Source organism: Sinocyclocheilus anshuiensis, unplaced genomic scaffold, assembly GCF_001515605.1.
Source record: "Sinocyclocheilus anshuiensis isolate Anshui unplaced genomic scaffold, SAMN03320099.WGS_v1.1 scaffold670, whole genome shotgun sequence".
Classification (NCBI taxonomy): Eukaryota; Metazoa; Chordata; class Actinopteri; order Cypriniformes; family Cyprinidae; genus Sinocyclocheilus; species Sinocyclocheilus anshuiensis.
In genome coordinates this window covers 1,335,977-1,360,259 of record NW_015546062.1, presented here as the reverse complement: position 1 = coordinate 1,360,259, position 24,283 = coordinate 1,335,977, and the positions used below count along the sequence as shown (strand labels likewise).

General features: G+C 38.1%; 3 protein-coding genes across 3 annotated transcripts in view; 2 read left to right on the top strand and 1 right to left on the bottom strand.

Moving 5' to 3' along the window:
- The window catches only part of nbn (nibrin), a 17,111-nt gene extending 10,587 nt beyond the window's left edge, over positions 1 to 6,524 (top strand). The window contains exons 11-16 of the mRNA XM_016500836.1: positions 1,439 to 2,081; positions 2,184 to 2,246; positions 2,400 to 2,561; positions 2,669 to 2,782; positions 4,157 to 4,206; positions 6,082 to 6,524. Of these exons, the coding sequence (XP_016356322.1) occupies positions 1,439 to 2,081; positions 2,184 to 2,246; positions 2,400 to 2,561; positions 2,669 to 2,782; positions 4,157 to 4,206; positions 6,082 to 6,109 (1,060 nt within the window). The 3' untranslated portion in view covers positions 6,110 to 6,524. The remainder of the gene's footprint in view (positions 1 to 1,438; positions 2,082 to 2,183; positions 2,247 to 2,399; positions 2,562 to 2,668; positions 2,783 to 4,156; positions 4,207 to 6,081) is intronic.
- Positions 6,525 to 7,064: 540 nt separating this feature from the next.
- osgin2 (oxidative stress induced growth inhibitor family member 2) lies at positions 7,065 to 14,463 on the bottom strand. The gene is made up of 6 exons (XM_016500837.1): positions 14,385 to 14,463; positions 12,207 to 12,299; positions 11,931 to 12,067; positions 11,591 to 11,782; positions 11,247 to 11,338; positions 7,065 to 9,097 (listed from the first exon to the last, which is right to left on the bottom strand). Exons 2-6 carry the CDS (start codon positions 12,271 to 12,273, stop codon positions 7,822 to 7,824), a joined length of 1,764 nt encoding a protein of 587 aa, XP_016356323.1. The 5' UTR covers positions 12,274 to 12,299; positions 14,385 to 14,463; the 3' UTR covers positions 7,065 to 7,821.
- A 3,468-nt stretch (positions 14,464 to 17,931) lies between these two features.
- Positions 17,932 to 23,329, top strand: LOC107699459 (GTP-binding protein 10). Its single transcript, XM_074187051.1, is given in 8 exon segments — positions 17,932 to 18,137; positions 19,407 to 19,480; positions 19,608 to 19,645; positions 19,647 to 19,664; positions 19,941 to 20,048; positions 20,131 to 20,208; positions 20,919 to 21,042; positions 21,673 to 23,329. Coding segments are annotated over 8 exon segments (888 nt in total). The 3' UTR covers positions 21,915 to 23,329.
- The last annotated feature ends 954 nt before the right edge of the window (positions 23,330 to 24,283 follow it).

The following is a 24,283-nucleotide window of genomic DNA, read 5'->3' as shown; positions in this document are numbered from 1 at the left end:
TCACTTTATTGATTAAATATAAGAATTTGACGCAAAAGATAATGCACACTTCTAGAAAAAAGCTAAAAATGCCCATAAAGGGTCAAAATAACTTTTGTTGGAAAAGATTCATTTCTATCACTGCTGTGAACTGACCACGCAGAATATGAAGAATATAAAAAACTTTAGGAGTCTGCTGTCCACGGCAGTCCTGCAACGCAACACACTCAGAAAAATATAGTCTGATTATCGTTATTGCTAAAATCCCAGAAAATAGAGATATAATTTTTTGTCTCTATCGCACACCCTTACATATTTATTCTTCTTTGCTTGTTTGGTACACATAATTCACTGATCATGAAGCTTAAAATAAGCTTATCTTAGAAATAAGTTTTCTCAACGGTAACGATCGAGGACACGACAAAAAAATAGGTGAATCATATTTATATCAGGTTTTATTTATTTATTTATTTATTGATTGATTGATTTATTGAAGGGGCGGGGTCTGGTTAATATTGTGAAATATCATTACAATTTAAAATAATGGTTTTCTATTGTAATATACCTTATAGTTATTTCTGAGATGCAAAGCTGAATGTTCAGCATCATTACTTCAGTCTTCTCTGTCACAATGTAATTAATGTATTGGAGCTTCAATGTATTGTCAATGTCGGAAACAATTGTGCTGCTTCATATTTTTCTGTGATATTTTTACAGGATTGATTGATGAATCCTGGCAGATTATTATTCAAAATATAGAAATCTTATCAATTTAACATTATTGCTGAATAAAAGTATTAATTTTCTTTCAAAAAAGAAAGGAAAAAATAAATGAATAATAAAATAAGTGCTGTTCTTTTATTCTTCAAAGAATCCTAATATAATGTTTTAAACCTAAAATAAAGCAAAGAAGAGAGGCGCTTGAAAAACTGAACGTTAATCAGGCATAATGTATTTTCTATGTATTTTTCTATTATTTTATTATTATTTTACAGCAACAGTCTCAGATCTAGCAGACGATTGCGTTTGACGGGTTGGCCATCACTGATGTGCTGTAGGCTACATTAAAAATGTGACAGATAAAAACACAATAACCCCCAAATGTAAAAAATTTCAAAAAGGATTTCATAAAACTAAACGACATGAGTATACCTATAAGCAACACAAACTTCACTAAAGGATTCCTTTCAGAGACATTCGTTATTTATATGTTATAGACTTTTTATACTTTTTTATGTTATCGCCATTTTGCATATTGCATTGCCATTTTGCATATTGCATTTTAAATTGAATTTCGCTACCTATATGCTTCCATACTTGTGATCAGATCACCCAAGATGCACATTAATACCAGGTGAACAGGGTCATGTGACAGTATTTGCAGTAGAAATGTACAGGATGTGAGACTTAAGTCACCGTCTTATTAAGATTTATGATATATATTTGTTTATGGTGGCAGGCCACGGGAAGACCGTGCCAATTCTGTCCAGTCAGACGCCAAACTCTCCAGAAAAGACAGTGAGGTTAAAGAGGATGAGATCCAGCGAAGTTCCTTTGCCAGTAGATCTCACAAAACATTGCATACAGCCCAAAACCAACACAGCTCAGTGTCACGATCTGAGTTCAGTGCCAGTCTGGTTCAGGCTTGTGGGTCCAGTCAAAGCTCTGGCAGCAAGAAGAGAAAGGAACCAGAGCACGACACCGAGAAACCTGCAGCAGCCGCTGATTTAGATATGTCACTTGAAGAGCTCGAGTCCATAATGTCTGATGAAATGGATGAGCCTCTGCAGTCTGCAGCTAATAAAAAGCAACGTCTTGATTCAGGAACGAACAGCAGAATCAATAACCCACGATTACCGAATCAGCAAGAGGGCACTGAGTCCAAAAGCAGAAAAAGCACAAAGAATCAGCAAAGCATTGCCAACAATTTTCAGAACTTGCAGTTGGACAGAACAGGCCCAGCTGCAACAAATCAGGGCTCTGAGAGGCAGTCAAAGAGGTCATCCAATCAAACGCCAGATCTGGAAGCGCATAGTTCAGCAAAGACGGGGAAAAGACCAGAACTTGAAGAGGTCAAAGAAAAGGAAGTGTCTTTTGTTGTGGTACAAAGACAGCCATAATTTGTTTCATATATATGTTTTATATTATATCTTGTCTGTTTTTAATCTGTAGAACAGCTAGTTCCTTGTTTGTTTGTCTTTCAGAATTCAAGGACCCAAAATGGCATTTCCCAGCACTGTGAGCCTGCAATCAGACAGGAAATGCAGGTGAGAGGTTTTAATACAGATGCTGGTTGTGAGTCAGTTTGACCTACACTACCTAAAATATATTTTCAGGGTTTCAGAAAGGTCAAGATCACTATGTTTACCCTAGTTCCCACTAGAGTATAATAATAAAGTAAAATCTCTGTACTTCTGAAGGCCTCAACCTCCAAATCTGGATCCGTGAATGACCCTGAGCTGCCCAGGAGGCTCCTACAGATTCAGTTCATGTCCCTGACTGTGAGCACCTCTTCCAGACCAAGACCCGGTCCACTACAGACCCATGACCCTAATGACAAGAATGTGAAAAGGTTCCGCAAGGTTAGAGGATGCACACTTCAGTGATATAATGCTTGTTTATCTCTTTATGTGACATTTTGAATGGCTGTTGGTGGATGTGCATGTATCTTATCTGTGTGCATGTTTAGAAAAATGTCCCTGGATTTAATGGGCTGCCCAACATTATCGGAGGTTCGGATCTGGCGGCTTACAATCGCAGTAAGAACTCTGAACTGGAGGAATGGCTCAGACAGGCAGCAGAGGTGAGAGACCGTGGAAACAAGGAAAGTGGTGGGGGAGGGTTGTATATTATATTTACATCATCAGCCCGATAGTAGTTATTTAGGTGCACATACATTTATTGTAATAAATTGATCACAAGTAACAGTAAAGACTTTTATATTGTTACAAAAAAATCTTTCAACTTTGAACTTTCTATTCATCAAAGTATCCTGGAAAAAAATCCATCGATCCCGGTTTCCACAAAACTGTTAGCAACACTGAAAAAAAAAAATGTTTTTGAGCACCAAATCAGCATATTAGAATTAGGGATGCACCGATACCGATACTGGTCTCCTGTACTTCAAGATGAATTTGTTCTGACACAGTTTAACTCTGAGTTCTTGTCATATTTTATTACCATTTTCTAAACTATAGCGAATAAACTGTGATAATGTGAGAAATGTTGAATGTGTCTGAATACATTTTGGTTTGACTGTATCTATTTGATAAATTAAATTAACCAACTAACATTATACATACTCTTTTGGTTTCTGTACCCAATATGTCAAAAATTTACAAATGCAATAGAAATATCGGTATCGGCAATACCAAAAATAAAAGTATCGGTATCGGGCGAGTACTGGAAAAAGTGGTATCGGTGCATCCCTAATTAGAATGATTTCTATAGGATCATGTGACACTAAACTGGAGTAATGGCTGCTGAAAATTCAGCTTTGCCATTAGAGGAATAAATTACATCTCAAAATGTATTCAAGTACAAAAGAGATCTTTTATATTGTAATATAATATTCCACAATATTGATGTTTTTACTGTATTTTTAATGAAAGAAATGCAGCCTTGGTGAGCATAAGAGACTTCTTTCAAAAAGAAATATATAGATTAATTTCTAAATAATAGATTTCCTCACTGAACCCCACGGTATTTGTGTGATCTTTTCCCTTAATTTTGTAGTTTTCACATAACTATTACTGTGATTTGTGTGGAATGTTAAGGACCCTAGATAGTGGGTTGAACATCAACAATGATAGCAGTAACTTTTTTTCTGAAAGCTAAAAGCAACAAATAGAAGAACGACTGAGCTGTCGTCCACATGCAATGGATGCAAAACTGAAACCTGTTAACCTGCAACGACCATCCACAATTCTGTCTATTGCAGTTCATTTTTCATATTTTAATGGTATTTCTTACTCTTAATCAAAATAGGCCATGTGAATATGAATATTTCCTTAAAAATGTAGACTAGCAGTCACTTCATCTAATTGAAATGCATTCATGTCTGATGCAATTGCTCACGTGCTAGTAGTTGCTGACCCCTTACATGTTGAATACAGTTATGAATACAGGATTTGTGTTCTCATTTCTGGCATTCTCTTTCTCTCTCTCTCACTTTTAGGAGGAAAAACGGAATGAACGGGAGGAGATTTTGGGAGATGATTTGTTCAGGTATGCAGTCTGTGTACTTTTGCATGCAGTAGGGCATAAATGGATAAATGAAGGGCATGGATCAAAAGGCCAGAATGCACAGAATCAAGTCCAGTGAGGTCAGCACGCTGACTGATCTTGTTTGATCCCTGTACAATTCTCATCCTCATCCAGACACTCGCCACCTGCCTAAACTAACAATACATTCAACAAGACACTGACCTTTAACCCCAGAAAATCAAGGCTTACAATGAGACAATAACTTTTGTGAAGGCTTAGTCTGCAGTGGACTGGCTGAGACCGGTTTCTCTTACGCACTGAGGCGGGCAGGACAGAGAGATGTCTGGTTCCCAGTATTGTGCCTGGTTTTGAATCTTCTGTCAAACAGGCGCTCAGATATTTGGTGGTAGACTTGCACAGCTTTGACATGCCAGTGCTCTGACTTTGAAAAGCTCCACTCGACCGCAGCAAGTTTCTTTCTTAAAGTTAAGCACACTTTTTATGAACTGAATTCATGAACTCATCAGCTGTGTGATTTGGCTGGTGATGAGCTGTTGGGCCTGATCCACCAGTGTCACGCCATCACGCATGAGTTCTTGAAGGGTTTTTTTTCTCCTTTTAGCAGATCCTCCATTTTCGTAGAGCACGCTTGGAAAATATGACGTCAATGATTTCCCAACTGCATTTAAGTCATTGTTCACAGTTCAGGTCACGCTGGGCTGCGAAGACCCGTGGATATTTCTAACAAGCTCCTGCTGTTTAAACGCAGTGATTAGGACAGAAAATAGAGTGATGATTTAAGTTAGTGGTCAGTGCCCTGTAAGAGCACTTCTTTAGTAGCTTCACTCATATCAAAGATATTCTATCTCTATGAGGAATAACTACACACATATCCAGAAAGCAAACTCCCAAACACTTTTGTCGAAATATATGCCAGTCCACTCAAAAAGTTTGACAAACACACACACACACACAACAGTGTTTGGAAGTTTGCTTTTTGGATATTGGTGTAGTTACTCTAATACAACATAATCTTTAACACACCCCTGTTTTGGGGGGGAATGTACACATTTTTAAGTAAAAATGGAAAACGTTTTATGTTTCGGGGGCCTGAAAACACAAACTTTTGAAAACAGGTTTCAAAGTGCATGTTTTTAAAAACTGCCATTAATGTCTCTGTGTAAACTACAAAAACGCAAGTTTGTGAAAACAGTGTATCGTGCGTGTACGTATTACATGTTCGTGTAGTATTTATTTAAATTGGCAACTACTGGCCTGGCATGCATAATACAGTCTTTTAAGTCATTTTTCAGTTTCGTTAGCTCTAGGATTTACGCTTACAGAAGAAGAAGGTTTAGGCCATGTCAAGCACGGAATTGTTGCCTGGAGACTGAACCTGGCTAACGGGGGACTTTCAAGTGCTGCCATTTCTCCTGCCTAAGCAGAAAAACACACACTCGAGCCCTCAAATATACACACAGCCACGACCGTGCGATTTGTCCATCACAACTGTTTGATCTCTGAATCTGCTCAGCCAGTCATGCATGGTGTGGGAACATCACACAGAAAATAAAAAGAATGAAAAGAAAACAGCACCTCTGTTTTTCCATCGTCTTCTCCAGCTCCCTCCTTCCCCCAGGCTAATGAAGTGTCCCAGACATGTTTTATGGAAGGGGATGTCTGGTTTGATGACTTTTAAACAATGTCTGATTTTTACAGCATACCAGTTTGTATCAATTCGCTCAGTTATTCAATCATTTAGACACTGGTTACTAATTGTCACCGTAGGGCAGGAATGTTAAAAGCCTTTGTGGGAATGATGGTTGGTCTGTATAAATTACTTGCTTTTGTGTTGAATCTGTTTTTTTTTTTCCTCTCTCTCTCGTTTTCTCTCAGGTACAACCCTAGACTGGCAAAGAAATAATAGTTCATAGTGCTGCTATCTGTGAAAAGATGCAAAGCAAAACACGTTTCCATTTTTATTAGAGATTTATTGATCTATAATAAAAAATACTCCGTACAAAACCTATATGTATATATTAAAAGTTGGAGTTTTACAAAATTGAGCAGTTGTATTTTGCCTCCACGCCAACAATACATCACCTTGTGAAGCAGCTTTGACCGTCCTGCATTTAATTAAAGGACTTTACTTCTTACAGCTCTGATTTGTCTTCTTATGGTTTTGGTTCCTTCAAGTGTACCTTCGTCTTTTGATGATATCTACTATCTAAAGTAAACTGTCACTCCACACAAAGATTCCCTCAGCAGTCTAAACTTACAGTATGAATGGCTGAGGTGAAAACTTAACAACGCTAGCTCAGAAGTTATTTTAGTTAATAATTCAAAGCAATAAAACATTTATTTGTCAAAACAGAGTATAAAGTAATATATTTCACTATTGAGTACTGTGAAATACCTTATTGAGGAGTCAAAATTTCTAAAAAAAATTTGAAAGGGCGGCCTTTCATTGGACTGATCAAAATTTTCTGTAATGTAGAACATTCTTGTTTATCTATTTTACTTAAAATTACCAGAATGACTGACAAACACCATGGTTACTGTAAATGAAAATGTACTGTATTTCAAAGGTTTGGCACTTGTTTTAGGTTACAATGAACCTCAATGAGGTTGGCTCATTATTAGCTCATCAAGGTTTTGGAAATTTTGTGCGTATTAATATACATTAATTGTGCGTTAAAGGGGTCATATGATGTTGCTAAAAAGAACATTATTTTGTAGAACGAGCCGTTTTAGGTAGGCATGGTTGACTCTTAACTTTTATAAAGAATATCTCTTTGGATTTGAGACTTTAGTCTTTGCAACTTTACAGATCTTCTTTATGCACCAAGAGCTTGTAACACTCCAACGAGAAAGGACAAATTTAAATCGCATCATATGACCCCTTTAAATGGCATTTCACAGCAGAAACATTAATGCAGACTGCAACATAATCTTTATGAACTAGGCCTTCAGGCCTAAGTCATCTGCTCTTTTGGTATTGCTTTCTTTTACTGCTTAATGCAAGCCTCCTTGACATATGGTGTGTTCACACTGACAGATATTATATCAGAGATTCTGAGCTGTTGGTGTTTAGTAGGCATTCCTACTCTGCTCTGTATCCAATTTCGCGACAAATCACTGCGCTTACATTGATAGTTGCTGCATCTTTTAGCTCTGCTAAACTGTCACTTCTCAACAGCAAGTCTGTTGCTTGTGACCACCTCTTAATGATGCTTGGTTGCTTTGTCGCTACAAAACGCTGTCAGTGTGAACGCTCCTTTAGGCACTGCAATCATGACAGAAAGATACACTATCTATGATGTAGTGTAAGAGCAGGTAACTAATTACAAACAACAAGGCAACTAACAGCATTTGTAAAAACAAGAGGTAAAGCACACTCCATGACACTGACATATTGGCACATTATTCCTGGCCAGCGAAAACTCCTTTTGTGAGACAGTCAACATAAGACACCATTGGGAAGAGAGAAGTTTCTCCTAGCGTCTGCTCATTTTTATAAATGTACTTTCTCTTGTAAGCTGTAGGAAAGTTGTAGTTTCATTAGTATTCACTGCATACATATAAAAATGAGATGTATTCCAGGACTCTTGTCATGAGGCACCTTCTCTTGGAGCCTTAGACAAATCCTCCTCCTCCGCCCCCACTTCCTTCTCTTCCCCGTCCTCCACATCCTTCTTCCTCGGTGATCAATTTTCTGTTCTTTTCAATCCTCTGTTTTAGCCTCTTGCGCAAACAGCTAGCAATGCCAAGAGCGCCACCCTTTAAGAAACGTACAAAGTTGTCACCAACAAGGGGTCCCATGGCAAAGAGCCCAGACTCAGTGTTGCACTCGAAGGTGTAAGGGTTTATGTCGATGGGATTCTGTCTGCAGAAGATTGGCCTACTGGGATCCAAACCAAGGTACTGCCCTTGCTCCTTCAAGAAAAACAAGTTGGGATAGGTCCCAATAAGAACTAGCACCATAGAGACTTTGAAGACTCTAAGGACACCATTGGATCCCCTCATCACACAGTGCATGTCAGGCTGGAAGGAGAGCACACAGTGCTCAGGGAAGCTGGTGTAGTCGGGGGACAAAGATGGACTAGGAGCTATGGGATTGGCAACAGGGGATGCGGAGTAAACTTGGGAACACATCATGTGGTAGACCCTGTGATATTCAGGGTAAAGTGTCTTTGGCAACTGTTTGAAGATGAGACCCAGGTCATCAGCACACTTGCGGAATGCATGCAACACGGAGACCCTATGGTTCAGGGCACACAGCACTGCATCGGCTGCGCTAAGCCCCGCCCCCACTACCAGCACGGGGTCAGAGGAAGAGCCCAGTTTGCCGTGACAGCTGACAGCCACCCCAAGGTCACGTACACTGTGGAACACATAAGGGAGATCCTCCCCCTCTACTCCCAGTCGAGCTGGAGAGTCAGATGCCCCTGTTGCTAAGACAACATTCTCGGCAAATAAGCTCAACGGGACATGAGTGTCACCTTGGAGCTGCTGGTAGCCCCTGACCTCCCAGAGTCCCTGTGAAAGTCCTTGGGAAACCCCAGTACTCTCTCTCACTCTTTCTTTGCCTCTTTTATCTTCATCCTCCTCCCTAATATCACCACTTCTACTGCTATTCCCCATTCCATTTTGTAACTCATTGCTAAACCCATTCTGACCGTTCTCAGTGCCGTTCTTATTGCAAAAATCAAACCCGTTTTTCACACCATTCAGCTGACCATTTACAGTGTTCTTTTCATTCCCAAGACTTTTTTCATGACTGCGGTGAAGTTTTTGAACAGAGGTGACGTAGGTATTGTCCACAAAGTTCTTCTGGAGACCCATGAGCTTGACATAATTTTTGTAGTATGAAGAGATCTCATCTGGAGTGGCTCGATCATTGGACACCGATCTGTGAGAAAAGCCCATAACATACATAACCCATCCATCTCAGATCTTTCTTTAACGTTTGAAAAATTGGACCATATTTCTACTTGAGAGGAACCCACCTTCTTGATATCTTCAAGAAACATTAATGCAGAGGTGTCCAATCCTTCTCAAGGAGGCCCACCTTCCTGCAGAGTTTAGTTCCATCCCGTTCTGACACACCTGTCTAAAGGTTTATAGTAATCCTGAAGACCTTGTCTGCATCTGAAAGCTTAGGCTGCTGACTTGTTGCCTCACAGCCTTATCAGGCAATGACTTTGCAGGCAGCATTTGCACACGAAGGCATCTCATGAAACTGATTTCGGACAGGCTTTTAAGGCAGCGTAACGGTTTAATGATCTACAACATAATAGAGCAAACTTTGGTGAAAACAAAGTGAATATTTAATTGCTATAATAGAGACAGAGCGCATTTAGGCCACGCACACACAACAGAACAATGCCTAAAAGCTGCTGTGTGACAAGATGTACAGTAAACAAGCTAAAAAACCCAGAACTACATTTTTATAAGCTGTTGACCCAAAAAAACAAGCGTTTAAGGACACAAATAGTTGTAGATGTCAGGGTATTTCACATTGGGCCATTCAGCTGGATCCTTTCTCAAACAAAAGGAAGGTAAGGAAAAGGGACATTGACACAGACCAATAAAATTTAGTTTCTCAATATATGTCCTCCTCTCAGGTTCACATAGGGTGGTGAAATAATCCTTTGACATGGTTAAAATAATGAATGTTTCCTGTCGCCGATTACGTTTCCCTCCAGTGAGCGTAGTTCTCAGAGTAATACGAAATGTTGCGCTATACTTTGGTGTCCTTAAACACTCGTTTTTTTGGGTCGACAGTTTATAAAAACGTAGTTCTGGGTTTTTTAGCTTGTTTGCTGTACACCTTGCCACACAGCAGCTTTTAGACATTGTTCTGTTTTTTGTTATAAGTCAGAAATGACAAGGAGTCAGCTTCCCGCAATACAAAGTCAATGGAGAAGGAATAGAGCAAACTTTGGTGAAAACAAAGTGAATATTTAATTGCTATAATAGAGACAGAGCGCATTTAGGCCACGCACACACAACAGAACAATGCCTAAAAGCTGCTGTGTGACAAGATGTACAGTAAACAAGCTAAAAAACCCAGAACTACATTTTTATAAGCTGTTGACCCAAAAAAACAAGCGTTTAAGGACACAAATAGTTGTAGATGTCAGGGTATTTCACATTGGGCCATTCAGCTGGATCCTTTCTCAAACAAAAGGAAGGTAAGGAAAAGGGACATTGACACAGACCAATAAAATTTAGTTTCTCAATATATGTCCTCCTCTCAGGTTCACATAGGGTGGTGAAATAATCCTTTGACATGGTTAAAATAATGAATGTTTCCTGTCGCCGATTACGTTTCCCTCCAGTGAGCGTAGTTCTCAGAGTAATACGAAATGTTGCGCTATACTTTGGTGTCCTTAAACACTCGTTTTTTTGGGTCGACAGTTTATAAAAACGTAGTTCTGGGTTTTTTAGCTTGTTTGCTGTACACCTTGCCACACAGCAGCTTTTAGACATTGTTCTGTTTTTTGTTATAAGTCAGAAATGACAAGGAGTCAGCTTCCCGCAATACAAAGTCAATGGAGAAGGTTGGATTGTTTTCCCCCCGGTGGGCGTGGTTTTCAGATTATGACGTGTGTCGCTCTGTCTCTATACTAATTTCTCGCTAGAAGTAACATCAAAAGTGGATGAATTTGGTCACGAACATATTTATGCACAAACAGACCACCAACTGCAACTTTCAGGCACCATCTTGATTTTTTAGCTCAACTGTCACAGACTAGAATGCACAGGATTGTAGGATATCAAAGGACATGAAGGACGATTCAAAAATAGATCAAACAAAGGCATCTCAGGAGACCGGAAGTAAAGCTGATTCGGTCGTACCATGATGCCTTCCTACCTTGGAATGCATCCTCCGAAGGCAGCATTTTCAGCTTTCAGACACAGCCATTGACAAGCTGGTTCAGGTGTGTTTAAATAGGTTTGGAACCAAATTTTGCAGGAATGAGGCTCTCCAGGAGCAGGACATGACACCACAGTGCTATTGGAAGCTACCATCAGTTATCCTCCATAGTACATACCTCCTTTTGCCTGAGGTCAAATCTCTATAGTTGACTCCTGGTAACTCCATCCATATACCAAGACTAATGGTCAGCATCGAACCTTCCATTGCCTTGGAGACCAGAAAGAGTATATTTTGTCAATGAAGGATATTTAGTAAAAAATTATTGTTAGGGTTGTAAATTCAGGTTTCTTCACATTATGTAAATTGTCTTGTATGACTAGTATATCAAAACTCTTACAACAATACTATGCCATAGAAACTACTCAAAGCTTACGTCGCAGTTCGAGAAGCTATTATTATTTTTTCAGCTTGTACAGTTGTGAGAAGCATTAACCCGACTATCTCAGAGAGGTCACTCACGTGCCAGGCACCACCAGGTGTAGCTTTTCCCAAGACCAGATGAGGAATGTGACGTTTCTTTTCCATCCTCCACTGCAGTACAGAGGGGAACTCAAAGCCCAAATCTGCATTTGGATGAAGGAGTGTGTCGAAGAGCACCGCCACAGGGTTTCCTGAACGCCCCTCTAAACCTTCGCAAAGAAACTCCAAATCCTACAGAAAGACACATTGGTCAGCTGGTTTATTGTACATTTGACTAACATTTCTGATTGTTCACAGTTTAGATTTACTCCACAATTTTTACGCCACAATTTAGTTCTAGGTTAAACTTCGCAACCTGTTTTGACACTCATCTTTTTACCTGTTCAGTGATGGGAAGCTGCTTGGCTTCCTGTAGTTTACGAAAGAGGATAGGGTTTGGGTGCACAGCCATTGGATCTAAATAAGGAGTATACCCACTCAGAAGGTACGACAAGCATATACCGGAAGGACCGTTACCTGTGAAGGGGAAATGGGAGAGACTGTGGAATGTTATATTGGAATCTACTGTTTAAGATCCATCAGGATTGGTTGATTCTGTGAATAGCATTTTTTCAACAGTAATGAATCTGATAACATTTGCTCCTTGTTGACTCACCAATGATGACTACCGGCACAGTTCGAGTACAGTCCCTCGGCACAGAACCTTCTTCTAACAGAGGCATAATGGCAGCCAGAATTAGAGCTGGCACTGATAAACACAAAATAAAAATAATTCTATCTGTAAATCTTAGCATATTACACTAAATATGCAGGCATTTGCTAAAACTGCTTTTGTATAAAACCATATGGTGTTGTGATGTTTGCATATTATTACTTGCACTGAATATCTATTATCTAAAGTTGATTAATGCACAACAAATAGGCCTAGATGGTAACAACTTGTAAATTCTATTCTAAGTCTTGTCTATTGGTGTTTCTGTGTTTAAACTTTATTTTAGAGTGTAGATAAGTTTGCAGTTGTTTTATATTATTCTGATGTGTTGCACAAGCTATTTTTCTACATTAAAGTTTTTTAACCATAGAACCAAACTAACAGTAATTTCTCCCCTCTTGTCGTAGCTCATGTGCAAAAGGTTCTAATAACAAAAAAGTCATCAGCTATGTACACAAAGATAGCCTTGCTCAGACACAGTTCCCTGCTGAGCTAATGCTAGCATTAGCGCTGCCATTGCTTCCTGACAAAAGCAAATCATAATCAGTGTTATGGAGTGAGGCACCGTTATCCGAGCACACTCATTGTTGTGACCTGACGGGTGTAAATCCCCCCTGATAGACCTCTGTTTGGCCTGTAATCCATGCTGCCCCTGTTTATGTTTTTCAAAAAAGTGGGCTTGGCATGCTGACAGTCGGCACATTGCAGCCACCCATCACAACCTGTTTTTCTTTGACCCTGGTTGTTTACACTTTTCAGAGAGTGTGCGCAGGATTCCTGGCATAACCGGGAGTGAGGATGGTGGGACAGGGGTGTGTAAGGGGAGGAGGGGAGCGTTGGCAGGGTTTGGAACTGGCATTTCCACCCCACTGCCCCATTTAACAGGCTCCAGACCACATTCACAAGGGGTACTCATGGGCTGACTAGACCCTTGTTTTTCCACACTCATTTCTGTTTTCAAAAAAGACTAGATCCTCATAACATGTATTACACAGCTTGTTTCTGACTGGTCAACCACTGAATTCAGTGGTCAAATATTTCTAAATAATGCAAAACAGTATAATTGACTGCTGATCCAGATTTCCTATAGCTGCACTTGTGTTTTGATATTTTAAAGTATTTTTTCTGCTATAATAACTGTGCATTATCCCTTATTTATTTAACAAAGCCAGTGCCAATAATAATTTCAAATGTTCCAGCTGGTTTAGTTGTTGATAAAAGTATAATCAATAGAATTGAGTATTGTTTTGTGAGCCAACATTTCCTCCATCATTGACGTTAGACATTCAAATCTCAATATTCAAGTTGTTTAAATTCTTAAGACCCTGTTTATTTATCTGCTTTCATATGATGGGAAAGCAAAACATTAGACATGGCAGGACACACTATATTTATAAGTATTTCTACAAAGTAACTGTGAATGTACATTACAAGTGTGAAGAGAGTTGTACTGCTAGTTTTGTGTGTGTGTAGTCTAGACAGTGTTATCAGTGAGCCTGAAGCTCAGACTGGATGGTATGTCAGTATGTATACAGGCATGCACGTGTATGTGAAAGCACGTGTGTATTCATGATGCGCATAAGGTATACGCCTCCAAAATAGTAGATTCACGCTCAAAATACGGCAAACGTTTACAATAATTTCATTTTAGAACAGATTGAACAGTATTCGAAAAGCACTAATTTCAGACATTAACTAATGGTGTAACAATGTTGCCATGTTACCTGCTCTGAATATGCACATCATAAGAACGTATCTGTTAAATATTATAGGCTAAATTAGTTTCTGTTTTTGTCTGTATGGCCTGTGTCTATTCATAGACGTCCACCATATCTGCACCTAGGGCTCATGTTGTTAACGGCACAAAAATGGTAGTTGTTTCAATCCTTCCAAGAAAAAACTTCATTTTACGTAGAGATAAAATGACAGCAGTGACTGTAACTTTACGCGGCCCGGTGTAGCACTAAAATGCGTGTATAAACGAGAAGCTTTAGCGGAATATCAGAAACGAACATTGTGAAAATGATGTTTGATTTTAATCTGGCACAATTTAGGTCACATCTACAGTCGCATGTATTGTTTGGAATATTATTAAAGACATTTCTATAGTGGTGTCCTTACCTCCAAACGAAAAATCTTCAGATTCTCTGTTTGTTTTTTTTCAGATTCAGATTTCGTATCTCTAGAAGGCTCGGGATGCTGCACGCTGTATAAATAGTCCGTATCCTTAGTGGGAGGATCCACGCCGAGTCACAGGATGATATTGGACGACTGATTTTCTAAAGATGCTGCTGACTGTTTTTTTAACACGTCGCTGAATCATATGCGTTATAGCTACTCCAGAGTAGCAGCGCGCAGCGCGGAAAAGCTGCGAGGCGTCAGTCTCTATCAGTCCCTATCCAGCATCATCTGCGCCTCGTGCCGCACCGGCAGGCATGCAGAGCGAGCCCAGATCCGCGGAGTCTGCCGCGCGCACATGGCATCAGAGAAATAACAGCACGCTCTTTTTCCGTTAAACGGGAGGAAACTCAATCGATCGTTACTCTATGTGCGCGTCAGCTTTGCAAGATCGCACATGTTGCATGTTTATTTGGCATAGTAATAGCAAAAGTGCCTTTTATCTCTTTATTCTGCTCCACTATTGCTCAGTAAATGTTTCTGTAGTGGTGGGTTTTATAATCAAACGACTTGTTTGTTTTTATAAAAGCATATAAAAGTAGTTTTATAATTACTTGTTCTTGGTTCACTGCAGGTGTTGTGGTTAGAGCAGTCACTTGCGTGTTTTTAGTGCCCTCATTGGAGCGCTTGCTAGGACAATACAATTACAGTCTCACGTTGCTTGAATCATTCAATTACTCTCATACGTAACACGGACTCCTGTTAATTTAGGTCAGATATGCGCGTTACTGCTCCGATGAAACTCTTGGGAAGTGAACAGGACAGTTCAGTTGATTGTTCGGTGATGGTTCAGAAACGTATACAGAACGTGTCACTGGTGAATAGTTCATGTAATAAAAAGTGTCCTAATCTTAGAGTTACCTCACAGCTCCAACATCAGTTAGGCTACCCCTTCATGAACACCATCCACAACTGTGTTCCTCCTCATAACTCATTTTAGATTTGATATCTTGTCGTAGGCTAGTAGTAGCAGTCTGTTTGATACGGAATTAGTTTGTATGTAGATTTTGTGTGTGTGTGTGTGTTTTATTTTTTTTAGTTTTGTGTCATTCATTAGTTGTTATTTTTTAAGGTCTATATGTTTTTTTTTTTGTATTTTTATTTCAGTTTTAGAGTTTTAGGTATTTTAGTTTAAGTTAAGAATGTGAGAAATAGTGCCTGAACAACTAGCTGAAACAAAATGTAAATATTTTATTTCAGTTAATACTTTTATGGTTTTAGCATTAGTTAACTGTAATAACGCTGACACCTTCAGACTGAACATACTGTACTAATTATGATGGTGGAATCTATTAGGTAATCTTTCATTATGTCACTGCACATTAATGAATTATTGTGCCATACTGTACATCAACGAACCTTTTGCACATAAATGGGTAAATATTAATTAGCAGAGAGAAATTATGGCACAAAAATCACTCAAATGAACCATGAGATAATCATGCATGCGAGAAAATGTTAGTACACCCACCTTCACTGATCTGAGATTCTGAACAAGTTCAACACAATACATAAGAGCTTTGTGTTAAATTTGGTACTGTGTATTTTAACATGGTAGTTGTTGACTGTAATTGGGCAGCTGGTACCTTAATTGGATGCTGATTTGCGGTATTGTGATTGATTGTGATTATTGTCTGGGGCTGTTGTGGCACTGCAGGGATCTGCCAGAATGTTGTTATACTGAACTCAATGTTCATTTTGACTATTGTGTTGCCCCAAGTGTAGTAGGCTATGTAAATTTTACTCTAGACATCCAAACGAATACATTGTATGTCCTTTAAATTATTAGGCCTATTATTATACAGTTCCCATAGCACATATCTGAAAATTATCACCCAATGACCCAGTTATTTTTCCACTGTAGGCCTATGTAAAATGTTTGTTTTATTTTTAGAAATTACATTTCTAAGGTGTGAGAAATGTTGAAAATACATAGGTATTGCCAACACATTATTAAAAATATATATGTTTTAATACATATTGGTTGGCATGTATTATGTTTGACCGCGTTGTAACAGAATGAGCGACATTTATTTGTACAAGCTAATTTAGCTGTAGTATGATAGACGAAAGTCACAAAGAAATACATTCTATCTCTATATTTGACAGACATGAAAAGTTAAACACGCAATAGAGTATCTAGATCGTCATCCCTTCTGAATGATAAGTTAACACTTTGATGATTTCTTGCCTGGACGCACTGGCCCTTCTGCCCAGTCCGTGCGCGCGTGCCAGCACACAGTCCACATATCTCTCCCAAAAGACCTGCGCCAACTCCATAAAAATGTCTTGATGTTTGGGTTGATTAGACCCGCTCAAGTATGTCATGAAGTCCCAGAGTCCAGCTACTGTTTCTGCAACGCGTAATTTACGCGCTTGTATTACTGCCCGTGACGAAGCGTCCCAGCATTCGCGGTTTATCTCGCCCAGCTGACCGGGAGCCTTGCCGCCCCCTGTGGCCTCGGTGTTGAGCATCTCGAGATTGGGTATAGTGTACGATGATGCGGTGGCGAGCATCAGCAGACACACTAACAGTAGGCGCCACCACTGGCCGTCAAGGAATCCCAGTAATCGTCCCATGTTGGAATCAACAGTGAAATCTTTTATGACTTGAAAACTGTTGCATATAACAGAAAGTAAATACACACAGTGTCCGTCTTCAGCCTTTACATTTATATAGCTACTACTAACCATAAACAAAATGCCACGTAAAACAACAATAATTTGGTAACGCAACAAAAAGCCAAGTTTTCAAATGGTTACATGTAAAATACTCAAACACTTACAATGTTTAGTTCAGTCTTTTCTGTCCCGTAGATCCTTTTCTGTTCATACCTTTGAGGCGAATAATTGGCTTTGAGCGAGTGTTTTACGACTTTTAAAGCGCTGCCTGCGCGCCCACGTTCCAAGCGTCATGCTGTTGATTGTGGCCCAGTCCACTTACACTAAAAACCACCTGACGCGAAGAACATCATTGAATTACAATCTGTACTTAGAGCTCATGATTAGCTTACTGTTATTATTGATTTATTATTATTATATGATTTTTTTGACAGTTAGGCTAGACAAAACCTAAATAATCTCACTTAAGAAATTAGTTAGCCTAATAGGCTAAATGTATTTCATTGTATTTTTAATGCAGATTTTTTTTAGTTGCTAGAAATCTAAAATAAATAAATAACAAAAATAAAAAATAGTAATAAAATACGAAAAAAAAATAATTATACTTCATAACAAATAGTTTTGTAATGTACCATCATTTTTAATTCAGTTTCGCATTGCTTGGGACGCCCAGATCATTCAGTCCCCTTTTGTGTAAATTGTTTACAAAAATACAATACTTTACAATTTATGACAAGGGGAGTCATACCTAAAAACCTGGCAGTGGAAATCATGTGCGCAGATAAATGTGAGCAAGTTCCCTCGAGATCATATCACTACTATTATTGAAAATTACGACGTTCTAATGCTGTCGGTGGGAGGTGGAAACATGTGTAATGGACAGGACTTTCAGCCAATCACAGCACACATTGGTATGTTTCCGGAAGCATACACGTGTTTCGTCCTTTACTTCAACGATGCAGAGCCAGTAACGTTGTATCTAAAAACAGACAGATTTAATGCAACTTTAATACATTCTCTGCCTTGGGGAGTTATTTCGGGATGGTCTGGAAAAGCAGAGTTTGTTTCCGGAAGGTTGGTATCTTTGGCGAGTTTGTCGAATGACATTTAACTAGTTAGTATAGTAGCCCGACCTTCACATGCTCAGTTTGTAACTTCTGTGTCATTAACAGATCGTGGCGCAAATTACTGTGTATCTAATTACTGTTACAAACATGAAGCTACACTCAACACTTTTATCACGTGTTAAGCATATTAGCTGATTAGTGACATGTTCAAGCTGACATATGACAGTGCCAAATAATTAACGTGATCCAAAATTCGGTTTGAATATTTCCACAAATTAATGATAAATGCGTTTTTCATAGGCTAATCTCACTGTAGGTCAGCAGTTGTAGGATGACGTGAATAAGTAGCCTAGGTAATTTTCCTGATGTGTTTCTGCTGTAATTTTGACGTTTGTTAGCCCAGACAAACCATTAATGAAATTGAGTATGCTACAAAGTGCGTCATGTTGACAAGGGGGATTGGGAATTCGTTTTCCCCCCTCTTTAATTGAATAATCGTTCAATGGTGGTCTTTCCTTGCGTCTTAGCTCATCAAATTGAATTTCCTGCTAGCTCAGGTGTCAATTCAAAGGGACATTATCTATGCTGTTGGGTGTTCATTTAGGTTGGATTTGTTAAAACATTCTTAATAAATCCACTTGTGTCAAGTATGTGAAATGAATGGTTTGTCTACACCACAAACGAAAACGTGACTGGAAACTGTTTTAGTGGTTTTCAATCCTAGTCCTGAGGACCCACAGCATAAAATAAAAGTATCTTTGCTCATTCTTCACCTCTTTAAAATGCATTTGAAGAATTGATGTGCTTATTATTTTTATACTTAATAATACTTAGTAATTCAATAAAATTAAATAAATAAAATTAGATTACATTGTTTGCAGTGCTTAATGTGATGCCCAGTCTATATGCATATTACTCTATTAGTCTATGGGTATATTACTCACCCTCATGTTGTTCCAAACAGAATGTGGACTGGGAAAGTATTGCTTTAAAACAAAGGGCGTACAATTACAAAGTAAAGCACATAAAGAGCTAAAAATTATGTTGGAACAATGCACAAAATAATGTATAAACAAAACAAAAATACATAATGCATAAACTATATCTGGTACATAAAAACGTATTATTTTTTATATATATATTATTGTGATGTTTTTCAAAAGTAAAGTTTCATAATTGTGACCTTTCTCATTTCATTGTTTTCTCTGTCCACTAATGTGTATTTTACACACATCAAACATTTTAATAGATTTGGGCTTGCTTTTTTTTTTGACAGGTTTCCCAATGCAGGCAAATCCTCCTTGCTGACTGCCTTGTCTCATGCTAAACCAAGGATCGCCAGCTACTCCTGTGAGAACTGCTAATCAGTTACAAATGAGTTAAACCAACGTAGCAGTGTGTGTGTGTGTGTGTATGTATATAAAATTGCCACTTTTGCAATTATGTCTTGTTATTTTCCTTTATTTTCCCTCTGCAGGTACAACTTTAAGACCTGAAATTGGAAAGACCACAAAATTGGAATGACCACAAGCAGGTAGGATAACAGGCTCTTCAAAATGTGATGAAATAATAGCACTTAGCACTTATACACTGTTTAACAAGCTTAGTTTTGACCTTCTCCCATAAAATAACTTGAGAATTAAACCAAAAAAATGACAGTATATCGTTATATACAATATATACATACAATATACATTTTCGATGAACAGACCTTCAGCAATTATGATTTTATATTATATGGTGTGTCATTAATACACACTTCTTCAGACTAATGCCAGATTGAGTTACAGAAGTTTGTTTTTCTCTGGAGGTTTCAGTAGCAGACTTACCAGGACTCATTGAAGGTGCTCATGAGAATAAAGGCATGGGACACAAGTTTCTCAAGCATGTGGAGAGAACCAAGCAGCTCATGTTTGTGGTACTGCGTTTTGTCTGTTATGTGAACTCGAATGTTAGTGACTGTGAGAGTTGAGTAGTAATCTCATGTTCTGATGTTTCAGGTCGACATCTGTGGGTTTCAGCTAGCTAGTAAGACCCCGGTTAGGTCTGCATTTGAAACCGTGCTGCTTTTAACCAAGGTAATAATATACACAACCGTTTAAAAGTTTGAGTTCAGTACTTAAAAAAAAAAATACATAAAAAATACTTTGATTCTGCAAGGATGCGTTAAATTGATCAACAGGGACAGTAAAGACGTTTATAATATTGCTAACCCTAACCCTATTCTTTTAAAATTTCTATTCATCAAATAATCCTGGAAAAAAATGTCACAGTTTTAACAAAAAAATATTAAGCAACAGTTTTCAAGTTTTTAACATTGAAAAGAGTAAGAAATGTTTTTTTGAGCACCAAATCAGCATATTAGATTGATTTCTGAAGAATTGTAATTTCTGAAGAATCATGTGACAATAAAGACTGGAGTAATGGCTGCTAAAATTTCAGCTTTACCATCACAGGAAGAAACTACATTTTTACATATATTAAAATAGAAGAATTCTTTTTAATTGTAATAATATTTTACAATATTTATGTTTTTGCTGTATTTGTGATCAAATAAATGCAGTGTTAGTGAGCATAAAATAGTTTTCTTTCAAAAACAAAAATTCTGACCCCAAACTTTTGAACGGTAATGTGCATATCAATACACACACTCACACATACATATACAGTATATATGACATGTGAGTTCTATGTAAAAAAAAAAAAACACTACTACTTTTCTGAATGAAATGCTTCTACATATACGATTATGATGCATAAAATGCTCTTGATTTTCTCTGTTAATCAGGAATTGGAGTTGTATAAGGAGGAACTGTTAGGCAAGCCAGCGATCCTGGTCATAAATAAGATGGACCTCCCCGAGGCTCAGGGTCGTCTCCGAGAACTGGAAGCTCACTTGGAGAACCAGGAAGGTAGGTTTTATTAGAAGCGAACGGGTAATTTAGGGGCTTTTTATTATATAGGCCATTTAAGCATATTAGTCAAAAATTGCCTTTAGACTTTGTTTTGTGTTATTTTAGGTATATAGTGGGTGCGTAGGAGAAATTTCATATCACGACAGTAGATGCTTTTATCAATCAAGTGGTTGCATTATTGTTTCATACAATAGTGGCAACATTAAACTTCCATATTCTGTAAAACAGGTTGCGTTGCTTCCGGATACTTTGTTAAATATGGAGATGTCTTACTCAAGATGCCTTCAAATGAGATACCATAGATGGTCTTAACCGATGTCCATCACATATGCAGATTGATATCAGTTCAACATATATCCATTGTGTTTAAAAAGCAGTCTGAGAGCAGTTTATTACATCTGTTAAAAGGTCCATGTTTTACACCAATATATGTACCGCAATTTTCCCCAAGGGGAAGGTCTGTGATTTGTACTCTTATTGACTATTTTGGCAGTCTCGAGTTTCTGCCACAAGTAAATTTAGCTGAAGTGCAGGCCTAATGTGATTGTTTCATTGCATCGAGCTTGATGGCTGTGTATGTGCAGTTTTCCTCGGTTGACTATTTGAAGTGATGCTGTGCTTTCCTAGAATCAAGCCACCTCTTTCCTGAGTATGTCATCCCTAAAAGCCTAATGCGTTTCATGCACATCATCTCAGTCTCTGCCACAACTGGCCTTGGTCTGCCCTTGCTCAAGTCCCTCATCCGCCAATCACTTGAGGAGCAGGACGTCATAGAAACTGAGAGTCAGCGCAATGAGAGGCTACTCAAGTTGAGAAGGGAGATTCCCACTTCATTGGTACCTAGCTGGGGGTTTCCTCAACTGACCTGAGATCCCACATACAGGTTTCAGTATGGCAGCCCATAAATGATCCTCAGGGATACTGTTAAACATTTGCGAATATGTGAAATATGCAGTGTGTGGTTAAAGCGCATTCAGTGGAAAACAAACAGCACATTTCACTTGACAAATCAGTCTGTATTCTGTATTGTATAGACTAGTATCCGTGCCTGATATGTGTTTAAATGTTACATTCTGACATCAAAATGCTGACCTTTGTGTCTGGGTAAGCTTTCATGTAATGCATTGCTTGAAGTTGGTTTTAGCTGCTCTCCCAGTCTAATCAGGCTGGTCTGGAGTCTGGACTGCTGGAAGGCGTTTTGGGAACTTGTCAACTGGTCCACCAGCTATACCATCTGAACAGGCTGGGAGACCAGATTAAAAGCTGGTCATTACAAAAAAAATAAAAATATTTGTTTCAAGGTAAGATAGCTAAAAATGCTCTCTATGAAAATTATTTTCTATACTTTATTCTATAAAAAGTGACCACCTGGACTTTTAGCCATTAATTAGTTCTTATTCCATTAGCCTCCCTGTTTCTCAAGTTCTTCATGCATTTTGTGGAGACGTTTGTAACAGAATCAGAGCTCTACTGCCATCTGCTGATTTTTCATGCTGCTGTTTGTGATTTAGGTGTTTTATACCTTCATAGATTGTTTAATGCTGGATTATTCAGTGCCAGAGTAAAACACTTGCAATAAAATTAGGAATGATCAGTTCAAAACTGTTTTTTTTTCTATCATAAATGTTTGTCCTTTTCTTCACCTGCACACAATGGACAGCTCCACCATATGCCACTAGATGCCACTAAAATCTTGCAGGTGGTTTGCAGGCTCCTTTTAATGAGAAACTCAGTGGGCTGTTTGTTTCAGAGGTTGCAGATGCTTTGATCTTTGTAAAATCTGCATGCATTGTTAGATCCTTTCAACACTTAGGAAAGCCAAGCATGTGGATCCAGTCTTTTTATCAGAATTGTTCATAAGACATCTGTTTTGTTTGGTATCAAAAACCAGTTAAAACCCCAAACCAGTTAGAACTGCATTTTATCCAATTCATTAATGAATTAATTATTATTCGTTATCTTGTATCAGCCAAAAGGTTGGCAGAGGAGAGAAAGCAGGAGATAATGTGATCTGAATGAGCAGGTTTTATTGAATAATCTTAGTCTTTTTCAGTGCTTAGCTGGACTTCATCTGACCACCACAAATTCAACAAGTGTTGAATTAATGCAATGAAAAATGACCGCTTCACAGCATCGTCATGTGACGTTAAAAACCTTGAAATGGAGACTTTTCCTTATCTCTCACAAAGACAAATATCCCTTGAAACCACATAATCATAACATCATAAGATTATAAGATAACCACAAAATCATAAGATTAATCTACAATAGCAAGCATTACAAGAGCACAGAAAATCAAAAATCGATCAAAAATTAAGTTAAACATTAAGTTTTTCAAAATTGGTTTGTGATTCATACAAGACATTCACATAGTTCTTGTGGATGCATAGACACATTTCAAATTGTGTATAGCAATTTACAACCAATAATGTTTATGCAATGATTTCAAATATTTAACTTAACCTATTCAGAAAATGTGTGAAACATATTCAACAACAGAGTTTATTATGGAAATCAATAGGCTAAAATTAACAGGTTGATTGTTTCATTACAGATAATTATAGATGTATTCTGTGAAAAATACTAAAATACAAGTTTAAGAGTATCATATACCAGAAGGCTGAAGATAAATGCAGTTGCTTTTATATTGAATTTATGTAGTCAGACACAGAGCTGGGAAAATCTCAGAGTTAATTTACCAGCAAACGGAAGCAAACCGCCAATAGGATCAGAGAGGAAGTACTGGAAGTGCAAAATATGCCCAGACAATCACTAAAGGAAGAGAAATAGGCATATAAATAATAATACTGTCTGTTGAACTAGAAAATATTAATTTCATCTCATTCATTTCATATATTTTGATACTGTGTGGTTCGGAATGTGAAATGCTGTACCATTATAAAACAGCTAGTTGTGGCCCTGGCTTCTGATTAGTCAGTGCCCATAGTTAATCATTATTTTTTTCTGCATAGCAAACTTTTGTAATGGTATAGAGATATCTTCTAGCAGAAGGATCCAGTTATTGAAATTGCCTAATATGATAACATTTCAAGTAATCTTTTAATGACATGTTTGTTTGCAATGCATTTTGTTTAATTTCACTTGAATGAATAGGTAACTTCGGCCTGAGAAGCTGGGGCTACAGCATCCCTGGGATAGTAAGAATGTAGGCCTATAAGAATGGCATTACTCTGCTTAATAAAATAAAATATTTTAGTATGCAGCAACAGTATATTAT

Coding starts and splice junctions, on each gene's coding strand:
- osgin2 (XM_016500837.1), bottom strand. CDS start 12,273: ATGCCTCTGTTAGAAGAAGGTTCTGTGCCGAGGGACTGTACTCGAACT. Junction 12,068..12,206: donor TGTGCCGGTAGTCATCATTG/GTGAGTCAACAA, acceptor TCCCCTTCACAG/GTAACGGTCCTTCCGGTATA. Junction 11,783..11,930: donor AGCTTCCCATCACTGAACAG/GTAAAAAGATGA, acceptor GTCTTTCTGTAG/GATTTGGAGTTTCTTTGCGA.